This window comes from Paramisgurnus dabryanus, chromosome 11, assembly GCF_030506205.2.
Source record: "Paramisgurnus dabryanus chromosome 11, PD_genome_1.1, whole genome shotgun sequence".
NCBI classification, from domain to species: domain Eukaryota; kingdom Metazoa; phylum Chordata; class Actinopteri; order Cypriniformes; family Cobitidae; genus Paramisgurnus; species Paramisgurnus dabryanus.
This window is the reverse complement of record NC_133347.1, coordinates 11,191,686-11,212,775: the sequence shown is the minus strand read 5'-3', so window position 1 is coordinate 11,212,775 and position 21,090 is coordinate 11,191,686. Positions and strand designations below refer to the sequence as shown.

Sequence of the window (21,090 nt, the reverse complement as noted above, 5' to 3'; positions counted from 1 at the left end):
TTACTTCAAATTATGAATTAGCTTAGCTAAAACATGTGGATGTCGTGGAAACAAATTGTTAATTTGAATTATATCCGGAGCTCCGAATCAAACTGGATCTAAGATACAGCTAACAAACAACTGTATGTAAATACAGAACAACACACTACAAAAGTTACTACATCATTTTAAAATATTATATAAAAAAAATTAACTGAACCATTAAGCAGACATAGAATTTAGATGTAGGCAACAGTAAATAATAATAATAATAAATAATTATTCTTCTAAATATCAATTAATAATAAAAATAATAATAAGAATATTACAAATTGTCATCCAATTATTAATGTGTCTTTAATCCCACTCTTTAAACTGCCAAATAAAACAATTTTGTTTCTTTTCACTTCCCCGGATTCTCTTCTTTGCCGTCTTTCGTGTGTCAATGGCGTAAAATGAGGGCGTGGGGGAGGCGGAGACTTGAATTTATATGGGCTTGTTATTCTAATGACGCTCGTTTTCGGCCGCGGCATTTATGAAGGGCAGATATTGCGTACACCTGAATATCAACGGTACGCACAGTTTCATAAATCAGGCGGTGAGAGGAGTGTAAGCATAATCTTACGCCAACATATACGCCCGTTTCTACGCAAGAATGATAAATGAGGGCCAATGTAACTATAGAAGAGTTAAGTTTTAAAGAGGAATAATATCGAAACTCTTTGGTCATTTTTTTTTTTGCGCGATGCTAATAGTCTAATCAGATTCAATGGATTACGCTAAGCTATGCTAAAAGTGGTAACGCCAGACCCGGAGATCAGATGAATGGATTCCAAAATGGTAAAAATCAAATGTTTACCTCAAGGGGAGCTGGAAAATGAGCATATTTTCAAAAAAAAGTGGAATGTCCCTTTAATGATGTTTGTGTGGATGCATTGTGTGTGAGAGAGATAGAAAGAGCTGTTTTTGCACTTTAATGTCATTGTTATTAGAAGGATCTTGTTAACACTCGCATCACTGTCAGGGTCGATAGCTATGTAAGGATCTGCATCTGAGTCAGCAGCCAACAGCAGTCAACCCCCCCTTCCACGGACCGTTCACTTCCCATCATCCTTTGCTGCTTTACCCTGATGTGATATTTCGCTGATGCAGCAGTTTGAATAAAACTCTGTCCTTATGCAAACTCCTCTACTGTCTCCTTCCTGCTGTCCTGGGTCACTTCTTTTCCCAAAACAGCCCCTCTTTTCTTTTTTTGGCCTTTGTCCCCTGAAAAGCGAGTGAATATAAAGGCAGCCTGTCAGAAATGTGTGTAGTTTATTCAGATCTGCACTGATAAAAATCATGTTGTCTAAGATACAGTAGTAATATTGTATAAAAAGAATATGAAGCATTCACGGTTTTTTCCTCTTTTTTTAGAGCCGTACTTTGTGAGCGCTGTGGAATGGGGGCCGCATGTCTACTTCTTTTTCAGAGAGATGGCCATGGAGTTCAACTACCTGGAGAAGGTGAGAGGCATTTTGCAATTGCTCAGACAAACAAATGATCCTGCCCAAACCGAGCCCATGTTCTGTCAGAAAAAAAAGCAATGTTAGCACCACAGTGTTTACACTTTTTAGGGAGTCAGCTGACAAGCGGCTTACATTTGGTGTCTGCACTGTAAGCTGGGCTAGATTTCTTAGATATAAAATTCACATTAAATCGAGCTCCATATTGTATATAAACTGCTGTTGGGTTTATTATTACATTACATACCCTTTGGGGTTTAAGGAAGTTGCTGCCTAAATAAAACATTATTTAGATCCCCTCTAAGCTATAAAATAGTAACCTCTGAACCTCTGAGATAGGAGCTGAGTAGATATAGAAAGGGGTGATGGACAGAGCTCAGTAGGGCTGAGGAGAAATAGAGAGAGAGAGAGTGGTGGAGAAAGAAAGAGAGGGTTACAATATTTCCTATCTTGCAATATTATTTCAAATGTCAATACCAACTACTGTATTTCAAGTCAGACAGCAGCGTGACCTATTCAATGTTTATGTGCTGCATATTCCCTCTAGTATAAGAGTTTTTCTCTGTTGTTGTTTTTCGGGGGCAAACTAATTATTCTTCATTGTATCATTTACCGAAAACTGAAAAAACACATTGACAAAATAACAAGGGTTCTTTTGAACTGAAAATTAGCAATGCAGAACATTCGCAGGAGCAGAATTTTGCGTGCGCAAGCATTTTCTGCTGCCGGACCTCAAGCAGAACAAAAACCCACTGTGCTTTGCATTTGCACTTCTGAAATCGCTCGGAGGACCCATTTTGAACCATTCTGACATTTTTCTTCACTAATTGCTTATATTAACTTCAAACCGCTATGTTTTCAAGATCCACAAAGGTTAACCACTGATACAACTTGCATTTATAATAGAGATTCATAATTAATATCTTAAATATAATAGATGATGCTTTCATTGTTGAATTATTTTAGAGGAACAAAAATGATTTGATCGAAAAAATTAAAATGTTTTCCCTCTGTGTGTATGCACATAAGGTGGTGGTGTCCCGTGTGGCACGCGTGTGTAAAAGCGATCAGGGCGGTTCACAGCGCGTGCTAGAGAAGCAGTGGACGTCATTCCTGAAGGCTCGGCTAAACTGCTCCATCCCTGGAGATTCACACTTCTACTTCAACCTCCTGCATTCCACAAGTCCCATCATTCGTATGCACGGCAGGGATATCATCCTCGCTGTCTTCTCCACGCCATCCAACAGGTACTCAAAGGCCTTTTTGAAATGCTACAAGCACGAATTTAAGATACCGGAGATCTGCAGCTGTAAAAACACAAGAAATAACCAGTCTTGTCTAAGCCTTGATATATCTGATGTTGTATACAGAAATGAAAAGTGCTGGCTAAAATATGCTGCTTACTGCTGTAAACACAACTTTATTTCTGAGGAAGAACTAGTTGCAGTGTTTGCATAGTTGTTGCCAATAAATCGTTTAAAAACTTGGGTTGGAACGCTTGGCATTGTACAATATATTGAATATTTTATCAAGTAAACACATTATATATCAATCAGATGACCTTTCCCTGTCCAAATGGGCAACTCTTCATCAGAATAAGCTGCAATGTGCACCGAATTTTATACCAATAGTTAAGAACCACCCAAATCCAACTAGACGACGTATCCCTTGAGAAGATCTCCCAAATATAGCACATTAGCAGCCTCATTGATAGACAGTCGAGCTGAAAATATCGCAGCCTGATGGTGCCAGCGGAGCGTTGGGAAATGGGTACATGCGCTCTGGGTTTAGGTCGTCATCATCCTGGGGGTTTTGTGTAAGGAGGAACTGAATATAGAGCACTGGTGCGACTCCATTGGGATTATTATTGCAGGTTTCAATGGTTGAAAAAAGGAGGTGTGAAAGATAAAGATGGATAGATGAATGTGGATAGGTGTACGCATGGTTGACAGCCTGTCACCGATACATCACACTCAGGAGAAAGCAACAATGAAACATATATTTTTGGGATCAGGAAGCAAGTGCATGTTTTGACAGAGTTTGCTGGCAATAATTACAGGAAGGAACATGAGAACAGAGAAGAGGGAAAACTGAAGGATAGGATGAAAATGATGCTGAAAGGCTTGAGATGGAAAAGTAATGACTGTTAGAAAGAAAAACAAGAAGGATATTGTGATTGCCTTTTTACAGTATATTGTATTGTGAATTATAAGCATTACTAGTGCATGAATAGTATTTTTAAAGGATTAGTCAATTTTCTTAAAAAAATCCAGATAATTTACTCACCACCATGTCATCCAAAATGTTGATGTCTTTCTTTGTTCAGTCGAGAAGAAATTATGTTTTTTGAGGAAAACATTACAGGATTTTTCTCATTTTAATGGACTTTAATGGACCCCAATATTTAACAGTTTTAATGCAGTTTAAAATTGCAGTTTCAAAGGACTCTAAACGATCTCAAACTAGGCATAAGGGTCTTATCTAGCAAAACGATTGTCATTTTTGGCAAGAAAAAGAAAAAATATGCACTTTTAAACCACAATCTTCCTCCGGTCGTGTGACGCACCAGCTCGACCACACTTAATACCTTACCACGTCAAGAGGTCACGGATGACGTATTGAAACTATGCCCCAGTGTTTACAAGTGTGGAGAAAGAGGACCGTTCCGACATTGTTATATGTCAAATGATACTAATTAATGTCTTTGTGTCAGTTTTTTGTTTAAAATGGTTCGCAAATGTGCGTTTCATATATGTAACACATGACCTTTTGACGTCATCAATACGCAATTACGTGAGGTTGCGCTGGCTCGTCACACAGCCGGAGGAAGAAGAAAAGTTGTGGTTTAAAAGTGCATATTTTTTTGCCAAAAATGACAATCGTTTCGCTAGATAAGACCCTTATGCCTCGTTTGAGATCATTTAGAGTCTTTTGAAACTGCAATTTTAAAACTGCATTAAAACTGTTAAGTGTTGGGGTCCATTAAAGTCTATTAAAATGTGAAAAATCCTGGAATGTTTTCCTAGAAAACATAATTTCTTCTCGACTGAACAAAGAAAGAAATCAACATTTTGGATGACATGGTGGTGAGTAAATTATCTGGATTTGTTTTTAAGAAGATGGACTAATCCTTAGATATAATATCAGGAAGAGAAATTTAATAGAAAATGGTTGCTGTATGTATGTATGTGATTACGGTCTGGGAGTGTGTGTGCATAATGTGTGCTCGAGCGTACGTGATGAATAATATTTATGTGAGACCCTGAAAACTAGAAGAATCTCTTATGATGAAAACAGGCCAGGACTCCCAGCATGCAAATGTGCATGTGTGTATTTGTGTATGAGTGTCAGAGCAGGGGTCAACCCTTAGCAAATGCCAACTCTAATAACATCTCAGTCTGTTAATGGGCGCTGTGAGGGTGGGCGAAGGAACAAATGAGAAGTGTGTGTGTGTGTGTGTGTGTGTGTGTGTGTGTGTGTGTGGACAGTCACTCAAGGACCAATGAATGAGGAAGTCAATAATAGGACCCCTCTGCACCCCCACCACTCCTTCCAGTCCTACAGAGGAATTAAAGGGGTAGTTCACCCAAAATGTACCCACTCATTTTTCAACAAAAAAGTAGCAACTCAATTGATAGAGCAACATAAACGCACTATATGGCAAAAATATGAAATATAAATATAAAAAAATATGGCAACACACATACTGATAAAATATATTGCTTGAATGCACTGTAAGTCACTTTGGATAAAAGCATCTGCCAGATGCATAAATGTAAATTAATCCTCTGCTGGCTATATTTATACAGTATACATTACAGTAAATGGTGTTCAAGTTCCAAAAAAAGGCTGTTAAAATGCTAACTAACATGAGTAATGTACACTGTGGGTGCTTAAATGATTTTTCAGCTTTGTGTTTTTGGGCAAACTGTCCCTTTAAAAAGACAGTTTCATCAGCTGCCTCTTATCTGCCAGTGTTCCTCTCCTCCCCTATTATCCTGAGGGCAGGCATCCGTGGCGGGCTCAGAGAGAGATGGATGGCATACACGAGCACTGAGCGGCTCTCTGTGATAAGAAGCCGGCGAGGTGCGGTGGCGGGGAGCTCCCAGCTGAACAAGCATTCCCGACTGCAGCTGCAGTCTTCTATAAACAGCGCAGGGGGCATCGCTTGCCTGCCGTGAGGATGTGTGGTCTGTTAAAGAGCTCTCAGACAAATTGCCTGGACTGGTTAGCTTGTGGCAGACACATCAGCAGCAGGGGAGGACTATGGGAATTAGGACTGGGCGGTATGACGGTATATTCCGTAACCGCGGAATAAAATGTCAGACGTAACAGATTTTTCTATTCCGTCTATTCCGCGGAATGCAAATAAGTGGGCGTGACCAACTCTGCCCTCAAGCATGCGTGTGACGGAGAAACATGTAAAATAGTTCACTTATAAAAAATTAACGAGTTATTTGTGTAATTTTTATAATAAGTGCCAGTGAACCACCGCGGGTCACGCAGCGAGAGTCTTGTCTTGCTCGCTCTCGCGCTCTCTCTCTCTCCATGCAGCAGCCGGCCGGTCTCTCGCGTGCAGAGGTCTCTCTAGTCAAGCGCAAGGAGCTGCGACGCCAGATAAAGAGTTCTTCTTGCACATAATGCTAATAGTTGTAAAGTTTTCTGAACTTTAAGCAAGCTAAGACAAAACTCGCGTTTATATCAGTGACACGTGCGCTGCTGAAACAATGTAGTTTGACGCGCCATTTGCTTCTACAAACATATTTGATCGGAAAGACTAGAAAGATATGCAAATGTTAAGGTCTAATATGAAGTAAAGAAAAGGGCGTCAAGACCTTAAAACAAACTTTATGATCATCACATCATAGCACCTGTCACATTTATAATATCTAGAGCTTCTTCTCTCATATACAGGTATTTATCCTGTATGTAGGTTTTTGCATATATTTATACCTGTTCATTTTACATATTGCATATGTTTAATGTAATGTATGCATAAATACAAAATACAATGAAGCCATACTATAGCTTCAATAGTCTATAAAATTAATAACTCAATTAAAAACAAGATTCTGTCTAATCAAGACTTATCTGTTGTTATCTTCTGGGCATTTTCACTTTAATATTATTAACTTTAAATTGCTCATATTTTAAAACTGTGGTGAGCATTTAGTTAAAAGCTATAGTGAGTGGTGTATTTCTGTACATTTTTATTATCAAAAAAACAATATAAACTGAAAAACATGTATACCGTGAAATATTCCGTTCCGTGAAATAAAATGACTCATTCCGTGAAATAGATTTTTGATCATTCCGCCCACCCCTAATGGGAATGATGGGGAGAGGTATTATGGGAAGGATGGTAATCAAGTGTAGATCGTCTCAATAGACATTATGTGTTTCACTTTAATATTTTTGAAAATTTGGAACTTTCAGACGGTTTCTCCTTTGCACCTAAAGAGTGCATATTTGTACCTAATGGTACATAGGATACTGCCTCAGTGATAGCTTGGGACCATTTTTTGTTGATAGTGTACAGCACAATTTTATTTTCATAAATTCTAGTACTTACTCTTGAATATAAAATATACATTCTTTCAGAATGAATGCAGAATGGACTGCAGCCCTTTTCAATCTCCCCCAAAAACGAGAGAGCAGTAGAGAGGTCTTTGCATCTCATTTGAGCTCCCGATGTTTCTAGGTGTGGGGCCGTTGCTCCAGGCAGGACAGGAGAAATGGAATAGAGTTGCTGTAAATGAGAGGCTGCAGGTGAGCGAAATTTTCCTCTTAGTGGATTCTTGGGGTTGCAGAAGGACGATGCAGAGTTCAGATTGAAGGAGGAAATGAAATGAAGCCAGACTCTGCTGGAGAAGCACACACTCAAGATCGAGCCAGCCGAGGGACTTTTAAAGAGAGAATGGTGACGGAGAGGGCTGATAAATGTTAATAGAGAAAATCAGGAGAGAGCAATAAAGAAGCATTTTGACAGAGAGATGAGATATGCAGACACAAATTCTCACAGACAAACTATCAGTTCAGATTAGCAAACCCTAGAGGTGCTACCAGAGATGAATAGATGAGGCTTTCTTTGAGTCAGTAACTTCAAGAAATAGTTCACCCAAATAATTTACTCGCCCTCATGCCATCTGAGATGCATATAAAAAGATGTATATAATTTTATATAACATGGCAAAGCTCCAAAAAGCAAATCAATACATCAATACAATCATCCAAGTTTTTAAAAAAAGTTAATCAATGTCTTCTGAAGTGAAATATATATGAAGAGATTGGTTCCAAAACGTGATAAATGCCATTTAAAAAAAAATAGTTACTGCCAAAATCAGTATTGTATCTGGTCAGTATTAAAAAGTAAATTCTTAATTTTAAGTAAAATCCAATATCTGCTGTGTTATTCTATCATCTTTTCCCCTTTTTTGCCCAAAACGGGATAAACGCCAGTTCTCCTTTTCTGCAGAATGCAATAAATCCGCTTAAAAAATCACAGCGCACCATTCCACGCATTGTAAACAACCAATGGTGGCGTGTTGAATCCTAGTTCTCTTCATCTACTTTGTGATCAACAAACAAACAAAAACAAAATATTTGATGGCATTGACAAACGTGTGGTGGTTTTCTGTGGCGGGGAAGAAACTAGGGATGCACCGATAGGATTTTTTGGGCCGATACAGATTTAAACAGACAACTTCTGGCCGATGCCGATACCGATATTAAACACTTGTATACAATACTATACAGTTGGTCTATTAGCTAGTTTATTTCTGCATCAAATTATTTTTACTGAACATGGATTGGATCTAATTAACATTCAACTGACCAACATAATAAGAGAGGCACAAATTAAGCTAAAACAAATATAATAAGACAGCATGACAACATTCAAAGGTGGTTTTTGCTATTCAGCATTTATTTTATTAACAACATTAACTCATTTTTTACATATAATGGATTTCTTTATGCAGTTAATTAATAAACAATTGGTATCAGCCTTTCTCGTGCTATTGCCGATATGCCGATGGTTTCAAATTCATCAAAAATCGGCCGATAAATATTGGCGGCCGATACATCGGTGCATCACTAGAAGAAACGTACGCCATTAAAATCGAATAATTTACGTGAGAGTCACTCGGGAGACGGAAAAATGCTGGCTGTTGCTTGTTCTCACACGGCAGCTTCAAGCTTCTGTCATGCTAACACATTGACCCCCGGGGATTTTATGAAAAACTTTCTATTATTTTACTCAAAGTCAACGAAAGTCGAGCAGGACTAAAACATTTTACAGCTGATCGCTGTCAGAAATATTCAGCGATGACGTTCCAAGGATGACAGCCGCAATGACAGTGTTCTTAATATGACAAAGTAAGTCTTTTGATTAATGCCATTAATGTTTATTTTTTTAATCAGTGTATACCACTTGTCAACTAAATGAATAAAACATGTCAAAGATGAATGCACATTTATTTATTAATTCAACAGATTTATAGAATTTGGCAAAATACTTGGATTTATTGCATTTTGCGGAAAAATAATCAGTTTTTATATTAAATCTTTGAAAATCTAATTATTTATTTGTATTTTTAATGTTATTATAACATAAAGATGCTATGTGAAAGTTTGTAACAGAAAATAGTGGATTCATCTTGTCACTTTCTTGGTATAAAAAACACTTTATAAAAAGAAATAAGTCAAAATTGATTTATTGCGTTTTGGAACCAAACTCTTCATATATTCACCTCTATAGTGTAGATTATAATTATTTGAACAGATTTAGCACATTTTTAAGTGTGTGCAAAAAGTTTAGTCGCTTTAAAAAAACTGAATGAGTGCTAGCTGACTCTTCACTGCTAAATTTAATAGCCACAAAGCCAGTGATGTGTGATGACAATTAAAAGGAATGAGACCTCACTTCTCTCAGTCCTGAAGAGCGACACTCACCTGTCAGGCCTTTTATGGGCTCTGCAGTATGTCGGGTTGATGACATTTTTGAGTCTGAACTCTCTCAAGCTGAGATGAGTCTAATGAGGACTGCAGGAGGCTTTGTCAGAAATGACTTGACTTGTGTTGTCACAGCGGTCAAGCTCCTGAATCCGTTGAGATTTCGGACAGCTTTATTGCTGTCATCCTCAACAGTTGTCTAGCCAACAGCCTCTCACACACAAACCCAGTGCGTGGTGAAATCGCTGTCCAGATGTGTCCCACGATACCATGAGAGACCGCAGCTACAGCAACCCTTGGTTACATTCCTAAGATTTCAGGACATTGGCATTAATCTCTTCCACACCCAGCAGGCCATGCTCAAACATGCCCACATGAACCCAGATCAGTGTTAGCAGTTACTGTGCCACTTGATTCTTGGCTTGAGCATCGTTTTTCTGGAGCATGTGAAACTTAAAAAAAAGTGGTGTTTGGTGAGTTTTGTAGACACAAAAGAGTTTTAGCTCCAGCATGATGATGTGAGATAAAGAGCAGGGGAGCTTTAAAGAGAAAAAGAGGACAAAAGCTACAGTAGTCACCTGTGTCAGCGATGCATGAAAATACAGCTGTGGTTTCACTCCGAATGCCTGACAGCACCAGGAATGCTGAGGAGGAAGAAAGAGAGATGGAGAGAGAAGATGTGGGTGTAAATGAAAACCACACTGAGCCACTCTATATGACTCTCTCTTCCTTTTAAACAGGTCTATGTGATACTGAAAGCTGACAAATCACAGTACCTCAGGACAATTACAACTGAGAACTGAGAATGAAAGGTGTTTAAGTGAGATTCCTGTTGTTTTCCTACAGTCTTAAAATAAAGGCACATATAAGTACCTCACATGCTTATTGCTACAAGTTGTATACTTATCATCTGTACCTAAATGGTATATATAAGGACCTTTTTAAGGGTACAGAGGTAGGGATAATTTTTTTAAACTTTCTTTGGAGTGCCAAACATTATGGCATGCTGCAAAAACTTATTCGACATTTATGTTTAGGCTATGTAAAGGTCAGAATGAAACGGTTCTTGGATGTTCAACTGAATGGTTCTTTGGGGTACCAAAAATGGTTTTTGCTGTGAAGAACAATTTTTGCACCTTTTTTTAAGAGAGCAGGCACAGAGATTTGCATAATTTTATTTTAAAAGTCTCACCACAACTTCTGATATTCATCTCAACAACTTTAACAACTTTAAGATATTATTTTACTGATATACGTATATATCGTCAATCAAGAGAAAACGCTTCCCTGCCAATGACGAGATTTTCTGTCTTTCCGCAATACCGCTATTATCCACCCTTCCGCAACTTTTTAAACCCGGAAGTATTGCCCTATGGCAAGCGGCTGTATGTCCGTGTCTGTTTTAAAGATCGCTCTGAATGGGATCTCTATGAAAAGTCCGTCACAAAAATGGAATTATCTCTGCTTTTTGCTCAAAATGTGGTGTTTTTGCAGAAACCTACCCATATTCAAAAGCTGATTATAAAAGAACCACTGAAGGTAGGATGAAACGTTTTTTTTTTTGTTTGAAAGCAGAGGGTCTGTTCTTTCATCTGGTATATTGCATGTTTATATATTTAAAGAAGAACATTTTCTGGAAGGCATTAAACTTTGGTGAAAACCATGAAAAACGCTGGCGCTGGCGGGCAACTTTAAAAAAAAAAAACGCTGGCGGTGAAAGAGTTAAAAAGCACCAATGGTCCGATTCATGATTTGACATTTCCTTTGGTGTGTATTAGTCAACATGATCTCGGAAATTCGTGTTATAGTCACAAAAAAAAGTTCGTGTCCGTGGCACGACTTTCTTTTTCTTGTCATTTTATGTATTGTTTAGTCCTTTCTTTCCTATTTTTAAATCATTGTCGCTTGGGGTTAGATTTTGGGTTTGGTTTAGAAAGTACTTTTATGTATTGGTTTTCTACATGTTTTTCTTCCGCTTTTAAAACTATTCTCGGCTCGCCTGGAGTTGGGGTTAGAGTTGGGGTTTGGGTTAGGATGTCTAAAAATGTAACAAAGTCATTCTAACCCCAACCCCAAGTGATAATGGTCAGAAAAGAGGAAAAAAACACGAGAAAACAATACATAAAATGACATAAAAAAGAAAATCGTGCCACCGACACAAAAACTATTTGTACTATTTATACGAAATTTGTGCGACTGACACGAAAAAGACTGAATTTCATGCCATGGACATGATTAATAAATTAATCCAATAAATTAATCAAACAACTTTCTGTGAGACCCCATTAGTAAATGTTAACAATATGCAAAAGGTACATACCCCAAAGTAAACGATGATATGAGTTATAACTTATCATCAGTGTAAATCTCTTTTCTTGGACTACAACAAACACACGGATTGTAGGCCAATCACAACGTACAGATTAGCTGGCCAATCAGGGACACAGCACTTTTCAACTCCGTACGTTTCAGGAAGAGAGTGAAATCTGGTGGAAAATAATGTGTTTTTTAAACAACGCAAACACATTGTATTATACCAAATACACAAAATAACGTTGTTTTAGTGATGAAATAGGTGCCCTTTAAGTATAGTCCATTTTTTTTAAGGCATATACTTAAATGTCTCAGTATATCCAAAGCGTAGTTCTGGATTATTCTAAACCCTGTCTGGAAAACCGACCCTACAAGTTGATCCCTACACTTATCGTAAAAACCTACCCCTTACAAAATCATAGTAGTTTGTTTGTTTTTACAACATTTAATGAAGAAGATGTGCTTGCTCGCTTGTGCAATAATTTGTGGTGGTTTGAGTGGTTGCTTAGTTGTTGCTTACAACCAAATCAAAATAGTATCCTGCATTTCCAACTTCTTGGTAAACAGCACTCTTCCAAAAGCCACACAATTTGAGATATCATTCATGTACCACAGTTTTTCCCACAGTTACATTTGGCTCACTCATTGGGGGCTTTTAAGACATTAAATCATGTTTTTCTCTAATGCAGAATTAAACTGTGGATTATATAATGTCTGTTTACAAATGCACATGTCTTTCATACTTGCATCTGTAAGTTTGAGCAATAGTAATATTGATGCTTGTCTTAGCAAGAACCACTAATTAATACAATAGTATCTCTGATGCCGTTTAATATGCATACGCATACAGTAAATCTCACTATAATCTGAGAGGAAGAAAAAGGTCAGTGGGTTTAAAGAGCTTGTAGTTACCCAAGGTTTCCTGTGACAGCACTGGATAATGTTCTCTGCTCTGTTTGCCTTGAAATGACTGTCAAACGACCCCATGTACCGATCGAGTCAAGGCTGATGTTGCTTCCGCTATGTTTGTGATGAATGAAACCTATTTTACTTCCTAAGCTTCTTTCGGCACACAGCATAATCATGAAATGAAACAGAACATATTTAAGGATGTGCCATAATGTTATGTCGTGTTTTTGCAGTATTCCCGGATCTGCAGTTTGCGCCTTTGACATGGAACAGCTGGCTGGAGTGTTTGAGGGAAGATTTAAAGAGCAGAAATCACCCGAGTCCATATGGACACCTGTTCCAGATGAGGTCGTGCCCAAACCAAGGTACTTAACTAAATGGTGTTATAAAGGTGACATTTGCAACTCATAAGAGTGTTTTATTTTTTTTAAATGCCAACCTCTTGAGGGGAAGCTTCATAATGTGCTTGTTTTTTTTTTTCAGGCCGGGTGGTTGTGCTGTACAGGGATCAAAGTTTAACTCCTCAAACTCTTTCCCAGATGACATGCTTACCTTCGTCAAGACTCATCCATTGATGGACGAAGCGGTCCCATCTTTGGGTCAGAGACCCTGGATTGTTAGGACTATGGTCAGGTGAGAACAACTTTCTGTCTATGTTCTCACCATGGGTTGTCAACATCACCAGAAGCTAGTTGTCCATCAGACTAAGGATTTAGGCCAGCTAATAATCATAAACAGTAAACTTTAATCAAAGAACACATAAAATCTTTTTTTCAGGTTACTTTTTTCTGCTTTACGATTCCCAAGCATGTGACTATTAGACTTTCACGTCTGATAGCATTAACATCTATCAGTGTTCAGACTTCAGGGTTCCAGCAGCTGGGGTTTCACAGCATCCCACAGGGCACAGGACGCAAGATTATAGTGACAAGTTGTTTGTGTTATTTCAAAGCCTGTGGGAAATCATCTTATTTTAGAAGGCTGGATCACTGAGACCGATATGCCAGTTTGTCTCAATTATGCAAAGTGATTTATATGTGTGATTTGCTATTTTGGTTGCAGGATTTGGCTCGTTTTAATGCATTGATCCATTGAAGTACAAATCAAGTTAAAATGTTTGATTTGCGTTTGTTGTTTTGTTTTAGATACCAGCTGAATAAAATGGTGGTGGATACAAACGCTGGTCCCTACGGTAACCAGACAGTCCTCTTCTTGGGGTCCAGCCGAGGGACCATCCTCAAATTTCTCGTCACACCGAATACAGATAATACAGTTTCAAATAACAATGTATTTTTGGAGGAACTGGAAGGCTACAACCCTGATAGGTACTATGGAGGTTAATGTTGATGTTTGGTTTAGTGCAAAGTATAGCCATGTTGAAGAAAAGTCGTGCAGTTTAAACAGATGGGACATTAACTGGTTATTATCTCTTGCTTAAGGCGGTTTAGGCTTTGTAAGCAACTTTCCCTGAGAAAACAGTTGTGCCTACATTCATAAACGGTTTAGTCTGGTTGCTCTTTCATCGCATGCATTTCTGCCTCTGTTTTTTCAATCAAAACACTGAGAAGGCTTTTTACACACTCAAGTAAAAACACATGGTGTAAATCAAGTGAAACTTGTCGGCAGGATTAAACAATTTTCAAACAAACAAGGAATTAGCAAAAACAACGACATTGAACAAATGTAAGCATGAATGAATCAAAAACTCAACAGTGTGTGAAACTTAAGTGTGAGTTTGTAAGAAACAAAGATATTGGAAATGAAAAGATTGAGCACTGCTATTACTTTGAATAGGGGACAGTGCAATGCTCTATAGATGGTTTTAGCAGTAACAACATAAACAAGCCGCTTTCGTGTTCAACACGTAACTTCCGTTAAACGCTGCTAAGAATAAATAACAACAAAGTACTGTAAACGTAGTTAATTTATATAACAAGCAAAGTAAACAACACGTAGATTACCTAGGAAACCAAAACATTTGTTATTTTCGAAGAGGTATTTGTTCAGTTTTGCAAACTAGTCAGACCATTTATAAAAACTGAAACCGGAAGTAAAGTTCGGACCAGGCACGTAAAAGAACTAATCATAATACTACGTTCACACCAAACGCGAATAGAGCGTCTGGAGTGAATGATTTCAATGTTAAGTCAATATAAAGACGTGTTTATGCGTGTCTGGAGGTCTCGCAGCTCAAATGAGGCATTTCGCACGGCACAGTAGACGCAAATTTGAATTGCCGTCTGATGCCCAAGTTGAACATTTTTAACTTAGGCATCAATTTTCGCCGCATTAACCAATCAGGAGCCTGCTTGCTGCTGTGGTCGCAGGCCCGCCCGTAGTCACTCATTCAACATGGAGGAACGATATTTCGCGTCAATTTTGCTTTAAACGCTTGCTTTTTACGCACGTCTATTTTGCTCTAGATTCGCTAATGCATTCAAAATGTTCAAGCAACAAACTAGAAGTGGTAGATGCAAATTTAACGCTCTATTCGCGTTTGGTGTGAACGCAGCATTAGTCAATAAAGACTGATGATTCTCTGGGGGAGGGGCTTTATACAGACGCTGCGTCTGAAATCGCCTACTTCCATGCTATAGACAAAAATATAAACGGCTTTTAAACTAAACTTGATTTAAACTTTTTATAAACTAAATGCAACTTCTAGTAGACTTTCACATAGAATCAATAACAACAGTCATTTTACAGTAGTTTATTTCTGATAACAAGGGAAATAAATGACAAGTAGATTACCTCCGTTCATATATCATATCTAATACGTATCAACTATTACACTGAGCTAACATTACTGTGTAAAATGAATGTATACAATGTAAGCTACAGGTCCTTGAATTCTTGCTCGGCTTCCAAACCTTTCCACACGGTTGTGATCCATGCTCGTCTTCTACCCTCGTCTTTAGTAAACTAAACCATTTTATTTTTTAAACAAGGTATTTTTCAGAGATCAGTTTAGCCACTAGCCAGACTGATAAATAAATACCAACAAAGTAGACTTCGGTTCAGGTGCGTAACAGCGACAGCTCGCGTGCTTCCAATGAAACCGTCTATAACAAACGTTTTGGTACAGTTGATGTCAGGTTTAATTGTTGGTCAGAAATATGTTGTTTAAAGGAATATTCAATTTTCTTAAAAGAAAAATCCAGATAATTTACTCACCACCATGTCATCCAAAATGTTGATGTCTTTCTTTGTTCAGTCGAGAAGAAATTATGTTTTTTGAGGAAAACATTGCAGGATTTTTCTCATTTTAATGGACTTTAATAGAGCCCAACATTTAATACTTAACTCAACACTTAACAGTTTTTTTCAACGGAGTTTCAAAGGACTCTAAACGATCCCAAACGAGGCATAAGGGTCTTATCTAGCAAAACGATTGTCATTTTTGACAATAAAAATAACAAATATACACTTTTAAAGCACAACTTCTCGTCTAAATCCGGTCCAGCGCGACCTAACGTAAATGCGTAGTGACGTAGGGAGGTCACGTGTTACATATATAAAACACACATTTGCGGACCATTGTAAACAATAAACTGACACAAAGACATTAATTAGTATCAGTTGACATACAACAACGTAGGAACGGTCCTCGATCTCAACACTTGTAAACACTGGGGCGGAGTTTCGCGTTCGTCCTTTGTGACCTCTTGACGTCATGACGTATTGCGTCGGGTCACGCTGACGCATCACGACTGGATTTAAACGAGAAGTTGTGCTTTAAAAGTGTATATTTGTTATTTTTATTGTCAAAAATGACAATCGTTTTGCTAGATAAGACCCTTATGCCTCGTTTGGGATCATTTAGAGTCCTTTGAAACTCCGTTGAAAAAAACTGTTAAGTGTTGAGTTAAGTATTAAATGTTGGGCTCTATTAAAGTCCATTAATATGAGAAAAATCCTGCAATGTTTTCCTCAAAAAACATAATTTCTTCTCGACTGAACAAAGAAAGACATCAACATTTTGGATGACATGGTGGTGAGTAAATTATCTGGATTTTTCTTTTAAGAAAATGGAATATTCCTTTAATTGTGATTTTCGCACAATAGATAGGACTTTAGTCTTGCATGTCTGAAATAACTGCCCGGAGGCGTTGCAAATTTTGGCCGCTAGTTGAGCGACTTTACTAAAGGGACTTTATGTGTAATTAACTATAGTTTGCGGACAAAATTGTGAGCTAAAAAGTGAAAAAAAAAACTGCTATTGGGGACTACATTTTAAAAATCAATTTATAAATAAAACAAAAATACTTGTATGTTTAAGGATTTTTTGGGTTTGTAAATTTGTCCTTGTGTGCAGGCAGGTGTGTGTGTACTTAGCTATACTGATACACTGTAAACAATAATGTGTTGTTTCAACCCATGGTTGGGTAAAATATGAACAAATCAACGGCCATGTTTGACTGAACCATGGGTTAAAACAACCCAGCATTTTTATTATGTATATTATTTTCCCCAGTTGATAGCTTGGTAATTGTGTGTGTGTGTGTGTGTTGTGACAGTGCTGGCGGTGTAAGCACAGCAGGAAGCCACTAATCATGAGAACGTAGGTGAAATAATCAGATCAGACTCGGATCATTCTGGCCTTATGCAACCACTGCCATCTTTCATCACATGAGTGTAAGGAAGTAAATCATTTGACACACCGGATCAGAAGGGCCAGCAGCAGATGGACACTGTGTCATCACCTGTGTCAATTAAAATGCTGTAAAAAAAAAAAAAAGAGCAGGACTACGACGGGAGGGCTTGAATGTTAACTGAATCAAGACTCACGCTCTCCTTCATATCTCTTTCTTTCTCTTGATTTTTTTCTTTTCTATATCTTCTAAGTTGTCTGGCATATTTCAACCCAATTTTTCTGTTCTAACTTATTTTCTGTGATCTAACTATAGCAGTGATTCATTTTCATCTCTTGCGTGTTCTGTTTCTCTCCTCGTCTCATATGTGTCAAGAGAGGCTGCTTTTCCGCTTAATTCACTTTAAACCTGCCAGTCGCACCTCTTTATCTCACCCTCGCTCTCTTCCTACATCTCTCTTCATCACTTGTTTTGGCTGCCTGGAATAAAGGAGCCGTAGGGCTGCAATGAATCATTCATTCAGACTTCTTTCATTTTTCAACGTATGTTTTCGAGCCTTGCGCACGATCTCATTGCTTATTCACTCTTGATGGTGTTTGATAAGTGGGATCATTGCATAAAGTGCTAATGTTCACCCTGCCGCAATCAAGGCTATTATCGAAAGCGTTTCTATAACCATATGTATGCGTGCGTGTATGCAAACAAATGCCAGTTGTAGACAGCATGGCAGGTGCAAGAGTGATCCTTCAGTGCCAATTAAGTTGAAAGCACAGAGGAGTGGCTTGCAGATATCAATCAGATTTGTTACCGGGGGACAAAACGACAATAGGTTCATACAACACACATCTCTGTCCTTTACTCCTCCTGGTTATTTTTCAAAGGATACATTTGGACTCTCTAAATTGAAATAAATGACAAGCCTTGATCTTTATAGATGGGTGGTCTTGGAAAGATTTTTTTATGAAGTATTGGCCAAACAGGTGCTAAGTGAAAAAAAAAACGTGATTTAAGATCTACAGTACATTGGAGGTATAGGCTCACAGCAAAATTTGTGTATTCTCTTAAAGGGGACATATCACGGAAGTCTGACTTTTTCCATATTCAAGTGCTATAATTGAGTCCCAAGTGCTTCTACCAACCTAGAAAATGTGAAAAGGAACAACCCAGTAACTTCGTTTTGGTAAACCATTCTCTGAAAGAATGCAAAAAATAGGTCACTGAAATTTGGCTCCCCCTGTGATGTCAGAAGGGGATAATACCGCCCCTTAATCTGCACTATCCAACCACAGCACTGCTATTTAGTGCACAGATCAGCTTATTTGCATTTAAAAAAGGACACACCCATTTTTGCTCACACCTACAAAGTGGCAATTTAAACATGCTATAATAAATTATTTATGGGATATTTTGAGATAGAACTTCACATACGTACTCTGGGGACACCAAAGACTTATTTGACATTTCTTGTGAAATGTCCCATTTAAACACACTGCATTATACATAGTGTTCAATTCTGTTAAACAGGATCAGACCGTATAAGGTTTTGCTGTCTAAACGTTGTTAATGTTATGTTTGAAGTCAGTCTGCTTCACACTGTGCTCTGTATAAATAGTTTTTGACTTTCTTTCCGCGCTCTCTTAATTTGTGTTAAATTGATTTGGACTGTTTGTGTTCCAGGTGTGGGCCGGACTCTCCTCAGGCCAGACAGCTGCTGTCTCTCACTCTGGACCGCATCAGTCACAGCCTCCTGCTGGCTTTCCCATCCTGCGTTATCAAAGTGCCTGTAGCACGCTGCCAGCTGTATACACGCTGTATGAAGTGAGTGATGAACTCTTTGTGTGTGATATCTTAAGCCCAGAATACACTGAAGGATTTAATATAAGACACTGTGCGACATGGATCGTTTAAACTTGGGTACGACAAGCATGTAGACTGTATGATGATGGCACAGAAGCTTTGACGGCTGCGACACACGTTAGCGCAACGTCAACAGCATGTGCTAGTGGTAAACAAATACCAGTACGCAGGTCGTAGCAGCAAACACACTGTGCGTTGATCATGCTGAATTTCAGACACTGTCAGAAAACTATTGTAGGCTATCTTTAGACGCAAGCCTGGGAAAACGTCCGTCTTTGAACCTCTTTTACTGTACGACATAGGACCACAGATGAAGAACCACAATCACAGAAATTGTGACAATTGTTTCATGATGGCAATCTTACATCTGGGACAGCCAAAAATCCTACAGTGTATCCCGGGCTTTAGACAGCCGAGTGGCATCTTTAACTTATACACGTACATATAGTCAAACTTTTACCCAGTTGTTTATACAAAATCAGTATTTTTGTTCATTTAAGCTAAGCTGTAATTAATTATAAACAGGGTTCCTGTGGGGCCTTGACTTTTTTGAAGTTTTTGAAAATATACATACATAGATACAGGTCATTGAAAGTGCTTAAATCTATTTTATGCAAAATTCATATTATTCTCTGTGTAGTGTAGGATAATACCATAACATTTCTAGCCTTTTAAGCACACATGCTAAACTGTTCACTTTAAATGCTTATATATTCTGTATGCGAATGTTGATTCATACCAAAATGCTTTTTTGCATAGTTGTGTTTGACACAGGAAAACAAATCTGGTAACGTATGTTACTCTTGTTCCCTGAGAAGGGAACGAGGCGCTGCGTCTCTCTTGCCATACTTCCTGCATCCCTGTAACGCCGTCTTTGGCAATATTTAAGATAGCGATATATATTCTGGCTCCCGCGTCACCCTGTTTTTGTCGTTAAGCTTCACCATTGGTTGAATTTGAAATACACATTCAGATGCACTTACCCCTGGAGGCGTCCCTAAAGTGCCACTGCAGTGACGCAGTTCGAGTTCCCTCGAAAGGGAACTGTATCAATGTAACCTTGCTGTGACTTGAAATGTGTCCCCACATTTAGTCCTTGAATTTGAGGGTATTGGACCCGGAAAGTCCTTGAAAGGTCCTTGAATTTGAAGTTAACTAAGGTGTGGGAACCCTGTATAAACTAATCTGAACTAAAATTTTGAACTTAAAGGGATTCTAAAGCCAAATATTAAAATTAACCCATGATTTACTCACCCTCAAGCAATCCGAGATAAACATGTCCAACATCTTTACTTCTGTGAAGGATGGATGCACTTTTTTGGGGTTTAAAGTCAATAGTTGCTACCTGATACCTGTTTTCTATCATTATAAAGCTTGGAAAAGCAAGGACCTTTACTAAAATAATATTATCCAAATGTGTTCGTCTAAAAAATGATAGACATGTATCTTGGATGGCTTGAGGGTACATCATGGGGTAATTTTGATATGTGGCTAATGTGGAGTATCACTTTAATCCTTAAAAACAGATATTAGCTGAGTAATGAACCTTTTCTACAGCAATGAAGTCTCCTTGAGGTTTCTGCATGGAAACAAATATTACATTTTTTGTAAACTAACTTCCCTTTTTTTGCCATTCTTGCTTTTATGATATATCAGATGGTTACTGATGTAAGTTCACTAATGTTATTCATTATATTTAGCCATCAGCATGTTCCTCAAAGTTTGCAAACTAAATGTGTCCAAATACTTTTTGGAATACAAGTTCTTATATCTTGCTGAGCAGTTGTTGGGAGGCTTGCCAATGCATTCAATTTCTTTTAATACAAAAGCAAGCAAGTTTGGCCTAAAATGCTTGTGGGGAATGAATAGAAAGTAGTTATTTAGTTTAAATCTAGCACAAGCAGGGCTGGAAATGAGGGAAATCTCTGGGTGTCCAGGGAGTGTTTTTCAAAAAAGAGATATTTCTATCTTTTATCTACTTT

At 38.1% G+C, this 21,090-nt stretch overlaps 1 protein-coding gene across 2 annotated transcripts in view; it reads left to right on the top strand.

Annotated features, from left to right (window-relative positions):
* sema6bb (sema domain, transmembrane domain (TM), and cytoplasmic domain, (semaphorin) 6Bb) overlaps positions 1 to 21,090 on the top strand; it is a 149,491-nt gene that overhangs the window by 101,087 nt on the left and 27,314 nt on the right. For both annotated transcript variants that reach the window (XM_065246746.2, XM_065246745.2), the window contains 6 exons: positions 1,396 to 1,484; positions 2,514 to 2,731; positions 12,893 to 13,024; positions 13,143 to 13,292; positions 13,805 to 13,984; positions 18,929 to 19,069. In XM_065246746.2, the coding sequence (XP_065102818.1) occupies positions 1,396 to 1,484; positions 2,514 to 2,731; positions 12,893 to 13,024; positions 13,143 to 13,292; positions 13,805 to 13,984; positions 18,929 to 19,069 (910 nt within the window). The remainder of the gene's footprint in view (positions 1 to 1,395; positions 1,485 to 2,513; positions 2,732 to 12,892; positions 13,025 to 13,142; positions 13,293 to 13,804; positions 13,985 to 18,928; positions 19,070 to 21,090) is intronic.